General features: G+C 37.7%; 1 protein-coding gene across 1 annotated transcript; it reads right to left on the bottom strand.

Annotated features, from left to right (window-relative positions):
• Positions 1-5,695: 5,695 nt before the first annotated feature.
• Positions 5,696-11,486, bottom strand: nkx6-3 (NK6 homeobox 3). The gene is made up of 3 exons (XM_084729444.1): positions 10,114-11,486; positions 7,994-8,163; positions 5,696-6,333 (listed from the first exon to the last, which is right to left on the bottom strand). Exons 1-3 carry the CDS (start codon positions 10,529-10,531, stop codon positions 6,103-6,105), a joined length of 819 nt encoding a protein of 272 aa, XP_084585570.1. The 5' UTR covers positions 10,532-11,486; the 3' UTR covers positions 5,696-6,102.
• Positions 11,487-11,766: the final 280 nt, after the last annotated feature.

Raw genomic sequence — 11,766 nt, 5'->3', positions numbered from 1 at the left:
GAGAGGTCACCCCAAAATCAAAAGTACTTTTTTGATTTTGGAGATGACTTTTGGAGATGTCGGCCTTAAAGATGTTTCTCTTTGTTCTTAATAAGTTTGGTGGGAATGATGGCTCTGAAGATGGCCAGTTAAATTTCTGTTTCAGACACTTGAAAAGACACTGATATTTCATTTTAAAGCCTTTATTGGCTGATATTATCATGCATCCCTAATTTACTAAATCTCTCCAGTCAGTCAGGCTACTTTGTAAGAACTGAGTTGGATATCATCCGATTGAACTCAGCCAATCAGAATCCAGTATTGTGAAACCCCTGTGTAAATAATTTTTAGGTGAACATTAAGAAGAACATTATTGTTGTTATGAGCCACAGTCTGTGTAAAACCTAAATAACGAAAACGTAAAAACATGGCATCTTTAATCATTAAGTATTGGACCAGGCCTACTGACTGTGTGTGCATGCTCTTATTTTGTATTTTATGCCATTTGTAGTTCAGGTATTTTCTTGTAGAAGTTGTTTACTATCAGTGTAAGCAGGATTTTACAGGAAAGCAGGAAATACAGTAGAGGAATGCTGCTATCTCAGTTTCCTGTCCCCACGTTTGATCGGATGTCCTCCATAGATAAAACGTCAGTTATGAAGGACTTCTTATTGACATGTTTGTGTTTTTCATACACGTAGCTACTCCGTCACAGCAGCTTTAACTGTGTCACACATCTCTGTATATATGAAAAGAATCTATGACACTAGAGAGTGGACAAAAGGCAAACAACAATAACAAACCACGGCAGCGTTTTTGTCTTTGGATGTCTGCTGTGGTAGGAGCTGAATAAACTCATATAACACGGCAGCAGCAGAGCGTTTCACCCTGTTGAATTTAAAATAGCATTCTTTTACTGTTTTACTACCAAGTGCTTTATTCCACGTTACAACTCAGCAGTTCTCAGTTTTTGATTTCCTCACTCAGAGAAAGTTTTCTGGACAGTTTGTCTGCACAGACGTCTCTTCCACCCGGCTCCGGTTGGCATCGACCTTATTTCATTGCCAAAAGAATTATACTTTAGGCCTCACGTGTTTACTTCTCACTGCAGTTAAGTGTGGATGTTTCCATCACTTGAGCTTCACAAATTCCTGTGTATATATGGTATGTATACATGTGTGTGCAGCCACCACACACAACACAGACGGCACTGTTTGCTTTCTGTTTCTTTGATTTTTGTCTTATTTTGTTTCGTTGGTTCATAGTCTCATACTGTAGCACCAGTTCTGTAATATATTTTTGATGTGTGAATCATTGATTAGATTTGTTTTTTGATCTGGCTTTAATAATGACTAACTGAAAGAATTTAAAATATGTTTGTGGTTTGTTACTTCCATCCGTCCATCCATTAGTTACAATCAGTTAGCCTTGATGGTGGGGGTGAGTGTTTTGTGAATTTCTTGTGTCTTGTACAGCTTGGTACAGAAGACTATTGGGGCCAGACATAAGGGGAAGAAATGAAGGAAGGAGGAACATTTTTTTCTTTGACTTTTAAAAATTAAAAACTTCAACTTTTTTCTAGATATTCCGACTTCTGTCTCAAAATTTGTGACTTTTTTCTCAAAATGCAAAATAATAATAATATCCATCCATCCATCTGCAACTGCTTGTTCGAAATCGGGTTGTGGAGGCAGGGGGACCAGCAGGGGACCCCAGACTTGACCTAATCTCAGCCACATTAACCAGCTCTGACTGGGGGATCCCGAGGTGTTCGAAGGCCAGGGTAGATAGTCCTCGGTCTGCCCCGTGGCCTCCTCCCTGCTGGACGTGCCTGGAACACCTCCGTAGGGAGGCGACCTGGCGGCTACCTTACGAGATGCTCGAACCACCTCAGCTGGCTCCTTTCCCTGAGTCCCTCACAGATGACAGAACTTCTCACCTTAACCCTAAGGAGGATGCCAGCCACCCTCCTGAGAAAAAAACATTTCGTCCGGTTGTATCCTCAATCTTGTTCTTTCTCTTTACCACAGCTGAGGGTATGAACGATGACTGACCAGTAGATCCAGAGCTTTGCCTTCTGGCTCAGCTTTCTTTTTGTCACAATGGTGCAGTAAAGCGAACGCAATACTGCTCCCACTGCTCTGATTCTACAGCCCATCTCACGCTAATAATAATAATAATAATAATAATGTCAAAATGTTGAGAAAAAGTCCAGATGTCTAGAATAAAGTTGAAAAATGTTGCTAATAATCTAGTAATCTAATCTCATAATTCTAGACATTTCAACTTTTTCCTAACATTTTAACTTTACTATTATTATTTTGCATTTTGAGAATGAATTGAAAATTAAGAGTGTTGAACTGGTATCTCAACTTTATTCTAATATTCTGACTTTCTAAATGTTTTGACCATATTATTATTATTATTTTACATTTTGAAAATAAAGTCGAAATGGTGGGAGTAAAGTTGAAATATCAAGTAAATGGTATTAAAGTGGTATTTCAACTTTATTCTAGATATTTCAACTATTTTAAATCAATTTTTCAACTTTATTCTTAAAAGTAAAAAAGAAAACTAAACAAAAAAATAACATGCATATTTTATTCTTGCAGTGCACATTGAAAAAAAAAAATCTTCCTCTGTTTCATTATTTTCCATTTTGTCTGGCCATGATAGTCTTGGTGGCCTATATTGATGCAAAAATACTTTTCATGCATAAATCCACAGATATTCGTTTGGACCATCAGTCTTGTTTATACAGTGGTACTGAAGCCTCGACATAACAAGATTAAGTTAAGAGTCAGTCATGCAAATGTCTGTGTAGATTAAGAACAGTTAGTAAACTTTTAGCGGTTCACTGTTGACCAGTCATGGGAGTGGAGTTCATTATGAGGCCAGTATTACCTTTAGATTAACTCTGGTCAAACACTACATCATTGTGATATTTCACTTTTGTAAATAAAATATTACCCTCGTACATATGTTGCAGTGTTATTGATTCACCAGCAGGACTGAATATATGGAGTCTATTTGCAACATGTTTGGGATTTTGAGGCCGACAGCTTTGGCTTCTGGGAACAATCACAGTCATCACATAACAATTCATTTGAGTCACACCTGTTCGAGGAAATACTGCTGTACTTGAAAGACGTGGTTGTGCATCTTATTTCCCTCACGAAGTTGACAAACCTGCTGCTGTCGCCGCTGCCAGTGAGGCTTTATCTGTTTCCAAGAAAAGAGACGTGGATCTCGACTGGAGAAACCTACAGGGAATAAACAGAATAGAAACTACCAACAGGAACTACTTTTACATTCTCTTTCAGTTAATTAACATGAAGAAGTCACAGCAATGATGACTTCTGTTTTGAAGAAATGTGCTCCACTTTATTGGAAGGGGTGTGCATAAGACTGGCATGACACCATCATAACCATGACATGATCATGAAGTAGTCTTTATGAATGATTGTGATTATCAGTAAATGTCATTTTGTCAATTATTTAATTTTTAATGCCTTGCTGAAATTGTTTGACATGTCTCTCTTATAACAACTTGACACAAGTCAAGACAACATAACCTGTTATAAACATGCCATAGGAGGCCTAAGACTGCATAAGAAAGACATGATACCTATCATGACCATAAAGGTGTCTTGTAACAACTTCACATAAATCAAGACAATGTCTTTGTGATGACAACTTTAAACATTAATCAAGACAACATAACCTGTCATTAACATGCCATAGCAGGCCTAATTGTCAAACTAAACATTCAATTATACTGTCATGTGTGGAAGTGTGTGTATAACATGTCATGGTTATGACATGTTATACACATAAATGGTCTTATGCACACCCCTTCCAGTAAAGTGTTATTGACCAGTCATGCAAACTGGACATGGAGCCTTCACTAACTTAACCCCAGGTGTATATTTTAGTACATGGATGTCTGTGTTATGCATTCAGTTTCTGTAGTTATAGAATTCAGCCGTGGTGTGAAGCTGCGCTTATTTTTGTGGCAGAAGAAGAAAAATGACATCTGAAACAGAGGAGGTATTAAGCGTGCCCTCTAAAGCTGGAATTGGCTGGCTGTTCAGGACATTTTGTTCAGACTGAAAGTCTTCAAGGGCCAACAAATCAAGAGACTGATTCTAACCTTTATTGCATTTCATTTTTGTGTTGATTCAAGCTTTGACTCAGATAAATTCAGATTTTTTTTTTTACCTTAATCCTACAGACTCGGGTACACACACATGCTTGAGGTATATTTTCTGTCATATCTTACAGGTGCTTTATTTTGCCGTTCCAATTTTTCATGACTGCGTTGATCAGTTTGTTAATATTGACTGTTTTCTGTTTCTGTTTTGATTGTTACTTTTTAAAAATATAAATGAATTGCTGTCTGAGTGAATACTGGCTACTGACGTGCTGTCGATTGTTACAAATTCAAGAGACACAAAATAGGATTTAATTTCAGTTTGAACCAACTTAAAACATATGTTTGAGTTAAGGATATGAATAAAAAAAGGTTGACAAGCGTGTATAAGTTGTTGTCCTCACATGCAAAACCAGTTGTAATGTCTTTCCCCTTAATGACGCCTGGTCCAGTTTTTTCTTCATTTCGCCTCCAGCTCCAGCTAACACCATGACGTAACCTGTAACTTTCCTAATAGAATAATAATCTGTTTTTTTTTATTTAATTTCAGTTTACCTTAATTACATAAGCCAATAAGGTTATAAGAAAAAAAAAAATTACTACTATTTTGCTATGACGGTGGTTTCTTACAGAAGTTTATTGTTAAATGTGTATTACACATAATAAATCATAATGATTATAATGCTTGAATCATTGTTAAATATCATAGCTTCAAGACAGACTCGGGACATTAGCAATGAATGACACTAACATTAGTAGAAGTGCACTGACGGCACACTTGTATTGGTTTGATGTGAGTAATCAGAGCCGACATGTCTGAGCAGCGTTCCTCGGCCTCTGTCTGACAGCATCATCCGGCCTGATGTCAGCTGCTGCCGCCTGAACCAGATGGAGTCCGAGCTCACCGAGGCTGACTGGTGAACGAGTTGGCCTGTTGGTATTGATTTCATGTTGAAGTGGGCTGTGGGGGTCATTGTCTTCAATTAAGACCAACCACACGAGTAAATCACACAAGATTGGACCTTTGACCTCCGGCTCTTCTCTGCAGCCTTTGTGCCTTTTTTGCCTTTTAACTGTCACTTGGCAGAAAACACACGACCAGAGCTTGAGCTGCTGCTTGATAAATAATGAATGTTTAAGTTTGATCTCTCATTTTAAAGCAGGAATGAGTCACAAAAATGTATTTATTATGGAGTGTTTCACTATAAATGTTTCTTTTACCTTTTAACACACTTGAACACGTCTTTCTCTGCACTGATTTCATATAAATAAAAATCTATTTTTGTCTTGTAAACACTGTATTTCAGAGTTTGTAGGACTGTGGTTCACCAGCAGTTGGGGTCGACTAATCAAACTTAAAAATTTAAGACAACTTGAACACTGATTTAAAATTAAAACAATATTTTCACAGTGTAACATGAAGATGCAATTATTTAAAAGCTAATTCTCTCTTTTTCTTCTTACCTTGTGAATATATTGGGTTTCATGATGGATAATGAGAGTTTCATGAAGTTATTTAACCGTGTGGCAGTTCAGTATTCATTAAATAATGTTGCTATCAGATGGTTTTCATAATAGTTTAATTTTGAAATTCAAATAAACAAAATCAGCACAAACTGTTCAAAAAGGGAACACATGAATAACTTCAGGTTACTCTCTTTTTTATTTATTAGTATTACCAACAGCATCATGCAGTTTTTATGTCATTTTTAATGTTTTTACAAAGTCCCCCACATACCAGTGTAACATTAAACAAGCCCGAGATAATTTCTTACAGTAACTTACAAAAGTAAACGTCTTTTTAGCTTCATTTTTACAGCCTGTTTTGACCCGCGTGATGCTCTTCTGTTGTGTGACCACAGATGACCTCTTCTGAATGTGAACATGCTTAAATGCCCATTCATTAAACTTTGTATTCAAAACTTTTATTACAACATGCAGCTCTGCACAGAAGCGTGTGTTTGTGTCAGTCAGACGTGGTGCGGCCCGAGGCGCAGGACAGAGAAAGCTCTGCGGTGTTTGCGCAGCAGCAGTCGGATCTTGTCGTCGTCAGAGTCGGGGTCCAGAGGCTTGTTGTACTCCTCGTCCTCCACCTCGTTCTCAGAGGCCTCCCCGCCCTGCCCCGCGTGGCTGGCCTGCGTGGAGCTCGGCTCTGAGGCGCTCTTCTTCCTCCACTTGGTGCGTCTGTTCTGAAACCACACCTGGACATAACAGAGGGTGGTGTTAGTCTGCTGCAGGGATACTTCACCTGACACTTAATTATAAGAGGCCAGGGGTCAAGTAAAGGATAAATCTGTAATATATTTACTGTAATAAATCATAAAATGACCATGATATGCTATCATAGATGAAGGAAACATTTTAAGTTGAAATATTCACCCACTTTATCCTAGATCATATAGATTTCAACATATTTCATGTAAAATGTTGTTCATGTTCTTTGATAAACAAACATAGGTCGGCCTTGAGAGGTCATAAAATTGTCATTTTAAAAAAGTAATCAATACTAGTAAAATAAAACCATGGAACGTGGTATTCTTTATTTTTCTGACCTAGTTTAACTGGCGTATTTGGTGACTCACACCTGAGACACCTGAGTGTCTTATATCTAGTCATTAGTCTAGGATTAGTCTTAGTGTTGATCAGAGCTGTGATTAAAGGTTTGGGTGGGCTGCAGAAGATTTTCAGATTTAAAGATTAAAGTTTTGTTGACTTTCGAAAGAGTTTCTGCAACATTAAACAGCTGAAACCTCTTCCATCATGCAATCGCTGAAATGTTGAAATGATTCATAAACAAACCATAAACCACTCCTACTTTAGGAGAGATGGGATGGATTGCATAAACAGTAAAATTTATGACCTACATAAAATAACAAAACTATCAGCGAGAAGACTGTCCAGGATTCTTCTTGAAATTAGATTAAACAAGCCTGTGTTTGCATTTTTCCATGCAGGTTTACAGTGAGTAGAATGTAAAGTTTGTAATTAATTAAGTTCACTTCTATCACACATTTCAAAACAAGTTACAACTGACTTCAGGTGCACGCAAAACCATAAAATAAAACAAAAAAGATGTTCAGTGTTTTTTGTACAGAATATAATGCAGATTCTTTTTATTTTATTTTATAGTTTTATAGGCTGCACTTTATGTATATTTCATATAGGGCTGCAAATTGTTGGTTAATATGTTGATTATTTACTTGATTAATCGATTAGTGGTTTGGCCCAAAAAATGGTGAGAAACATTGATCAGTCTTTCCCGAAGCCCGAGCTGACGTCGTCAAATGTAGATTTTCAGTTTACTGTCATAGAGCATTAAATAAACCAGAAAATGTCCACATTTGAGAGACTAAAATAAGACAACCTGGACATTTTTTAATCAAACAATACACATGACACTCTAAAATACAGCAAGAAAAGAGCAACAGAAAACCTTTGTAGAGTAGAGCCAGACTGATACAGCAGTCGGCTGGTATGATCAATTAATCCGTTAGTTGTTTGGTCCAGAAAATGCTGAAAAATGTTTGCATAACAACACAATAAAAGGAGGTACAAGTCACATATCATTCTGTATCTTCCAGTCTTTCCCCACCTTCATCCATCTGATAATGTCTAGAAATAATGGGTTACACAGTTAGTTTATATAAGATTAATGACTGTAGAATAAAATAATACTAAAACCAAAAGACAAGCAAAATTGAAAAAAAGGAAAGACTAAAAAACAAAAATCTAACAAAAAATGACCACTGCATCTTTGAGTTAAAGAAGGAATAATTTATAATAATTCGTTAAAAAAGAAAAAAGTTGCTAGCCACCTCACATTAAAGCATCATTTTGATGTAACCGTGCCTTTTTCTTTACCTTGACTTGTGACTCAGTCATGCCGAGAGAATAAGCCAGTCTCGCCCTCTCAGGCCCGGCCAGGTACTTTGTCTGCTCGAATGTTTTCTCCAGAGCGAATATCTGATGTCCGCTGAATGTTGGTCTGGTGTGTTTCTTCCTGCCTGACATCTCGCCCAGAGGACCACTACCTGAAAATATTTAGGAGAAAAAATAATCAACAGAAAGTAAAACACTGCAGAGGTTTTAGATCAACCCACTGAAATACTTCATGCAAATAGTTTGTACCATACGAGTGTTAAAAAAAACAATACTTGATACTTTTGATACCACATCAAAAACAAAAGAGTCCTAGATATATAAAATAGGATGATTTTTCTCTTTTTGTCCAACCTGCACACAGTGCTCATATAGAAAAATCACTCTACACTGTCTGGTTTTGCTGCAAACTAAATTTCAAGCAGGAAAATAAAGACTGAAGTCAACTGAGGATTTGAATGAGCACTTTGATCGTTTTTTTTTTAATGGCTTCAGTACTTTCGATGCTATAATTAATGGAAATTGTTTTGTTTTAATTATTGAAAAAGTACTGACATATCTATCCTTGTGACATAATCTACACTTTTGACAACCTTATTTGGGACTATTTGTCAATGATCTGTCAATAATCAGAAACTGTTTGTTACTCATTTTTTTGAGTAAAGATTGAATATTGTACCTAATTTAATGAGCAGTGTCATCCACATATTATGTAACTGGAACATTTAAAATGCCACATCTACTCATCGACACCTGTAATTATAGGTTAAAAATGTGTAGTTTGATCAGCAATAAGAAAACACTTAGCCACTTTTAAAAAGAAATAAAATGGCTAATTCGATCAGATATTCCACCTGATGGAGTCAACATGTCTGTTCAATTGCTCAATTTAAAAAATAATAAATAAAAATTAGTACTCAGTCTTAGATGATATACATTGACTTACACCACAAAATAACATAAAAATCCCCCAAAAAATCCCAATCCCTGGCATGCAGTGCTGTTTATCCATCTACATTGTTTTGGTGTGAGGTGTAGAGTTTTGGACATATCGGACGTAGAGATGTCTGCCTTCTCTCAAACACAATGAAACAAAATGGCACTTAGCTTATGCCAAAAAATACATTTGAAAAACTCAACAGCAATATCCAGAAATCATGACCCGTTTCAGTTTCATGTAGGAACTATTTTCTTTCTATGGCAGAAATAAAAACACCTATATAGATGGATAAATAACATTACAGGTAAGAGGAAATATATGTACTTTTAATTCTGGGGTGAACTGTCCCTTTAAACATTTAAGATATTATACCATTTTGAGTAATATTTTGGATAATTTAAGCAGGTTTCAGCACAATAAAAACTAAGGTTTTGCCACTTGTGCTTTTAAAGTTACTGTAAATATATTTCTGTATCTTTTTTGGTTGGACTGTATTTGTCTGTTTTAGTAAAGAGAAGAGGACATTCTGGATCATTAACTATCCAGTCCTCAAAGACAGACACAAAGTCTTAAAGGGACAATTCAACCCAAAATCAAAGATGACATATTTTTCCTGCCATTTAACCATCAAGATAGTTATAGAGTGTGTTGCAAAGTTTTAGAGTAATTGGCCGTAGAAATGTCTGCCTTCTCTCTGATATAATGGAACTACATGGCACTTGGCTTGTGGTTCTCAAAATGTCAATAAGTAAATAAATAAATTAATTAATTAATAAAATCAAAATGCATTTAACACCAACGTCTTTTTCCAGAAAACATGAGCTGATTGCTCAAAATAATTGACACACCTTGTTGTGAGCTGTTTCATGTATGAACTATTTTTCTTTAGAATTAAAACACCAAGATAAATAGCACTAAAGGTAAGAGAAAAAAATCTGTATTTTTATTTTGGGGTGGCCTGCCCCTTTAAATATTTAAAATATTACTTTTTCAGAACATTACAAACTAAAGGTCTTGGTCAAATCTGTATATTTCTATATTTTTCTTGTTATAGATTTTTTTGGTAAACACAAGAGGACATTCTGGTATCAGTAACTGTCTGCTCCTCGGAGAAAGACACAGGGAAGTCCTGATCTGTCCAGTCTGCAGTGTTTCAACTCACTGTTGGTGCACTGCTGCCTCCCTCCTCTCCAGTCACAGCCGCTCTCCGCCCAGCAGCTCACGCTGCGACCCTTCATGGGGCACTCAGCGGCACCGGGCTTGGAGAAGCCGCCCAGGTTGGAGTTGTAGTCTCGGTTATAGTACACGGACGTGCTGGTGACCGAGGGTCCGAACCCGCCCATGGTGGAGTATCCGGACAGCAGGGTGGTGGTGCCCGTGGAGCCCATCCCCACCATGGAGCGGCTCAGGATGTCGCTGATGCCGTGCGGCGTCCCCGCCTGCAGCTGGCTGTTGAGGCCCGGGTTGAGCTTGTAGAAGGAGTTGGGGACTGAGTACTGGCACACCGGGGCCTTGAGGTCCGAGGGGAACTGGTTCAGGCTGTTGTTGAACAGGAAAGACCCCTGGATGTTGGGATCCATGGGGAGGACTGTAACTCCAGGTCTCAGTGACACATCCAATAAGATCCAGGCAGGAAAAGACCTGAGGGCCCACGAGGAGGTCTCACACCCACCGTCCCCAGATAGTCAGATACTTAAGATCACTAATAGCTATTTTAACAAAGTCCCTGGTGTTTGCCAAAGTTGCTACCACATCAGAAAGATAAACCTTTCACTCTCGCCCTTCACCTCTTCTCAGCCACAGTGTGTTCTGTGATAATCCCATATCTGAAGCCCCCTGGACACAGATTTTCAGTGGTCTCCTAAAGACACAAGCCTCCTGCCGGCTCTCCCCTCAGATATCATAAATAAGCGGTATCTGTATCTGGAAATGGAGTGGCACCTTGATAAAGATAGGCCACATTAGAATGCAGCCAGGGATTGGCCTGGGTCTCACAGCTTTGATGCCGCGCTATTGGCTCCTCGCTGAAAGCCAAGCCTTTTATTGGAAGGCTGCAGATTAATAGTGTTTTGAACAGGTGGAGTGGGAACAAGTTGATTTTTTGATGGCCTGCCATGTCTGACCAAGTGTGGTGGAGCGGGGGCAGCTGAGCCTGGAGCACACAGAGGAGGAGGAGGAGGAGGAGAAGAAGAAAGGTTGATCTGTCTCCTGCTTTAATGCAATTTCCATGAAAAAAAAAAAAGTTGAATTGTCAAAAAAAGAAAATCTATATTTATGCATCAGTTCATGTGATTTAAGTCAGTCATGACAGTGTGATACTGCACATATATCTTATTACTTATTTTTAAATAATGTTTTTTACTCCAATGTGTTAGAAAACTATTCAGAAAACATAAAGAAGCTGTCAAAAAGATATCTAACTATAAAGCAAGGGATCTCAGTCTTTATATTCTTTGATTTCCTCGACAATCTTTAGTCTGATTGACTTCACACTTGGCAGATCTATTCCTGAGCACCCAAGGGAGCACAGTGTTGATTTTGATTTTTGCAATTTGACTGGATGGTGGTGCTATAATAATAAATATTTTTTTTTACCTGTAACTTTTGATCCATAAGGCTCAGAAACAAAATTCTGGACTTTGTGGCTTCAGACGAGTCCATCAGTATAAGCCATGCTTATTTACATCTTGATCGATTTTCTGCCATTTTGAATTTTGTCTAATGGGTTATTATATTTGTAGTGTTTAGGAAATGTGATTTGGCTCCTCCTCTCACAACTGATGCAAAGCAATCATTGCAAATAGCAACTCTGATA

The sequence above is a fragment of the Lutjanus erythropterus genome, chromosome 10 (assembly GCF_056507025.1).
Source record: "Lutjanus erythropterus isolate fLutEry1 chromosome 10, fLutEry1.hap2, whole genome shotgun sequence".
In the NCBI taxonomy this organism is placed as follows: domain Eukaryota; kingdom Metazoa; phylum Chordata; class Actinopteri; order Lutjaniformes; family Lutjanidae; genus Lutjanus; species Lutjanus erythropterus.
The sequence above is the reverse complement of the archived record's forward strand: the minus strand, read 5'-3'. Positions and strand labels throughout refer to the sequence as shown.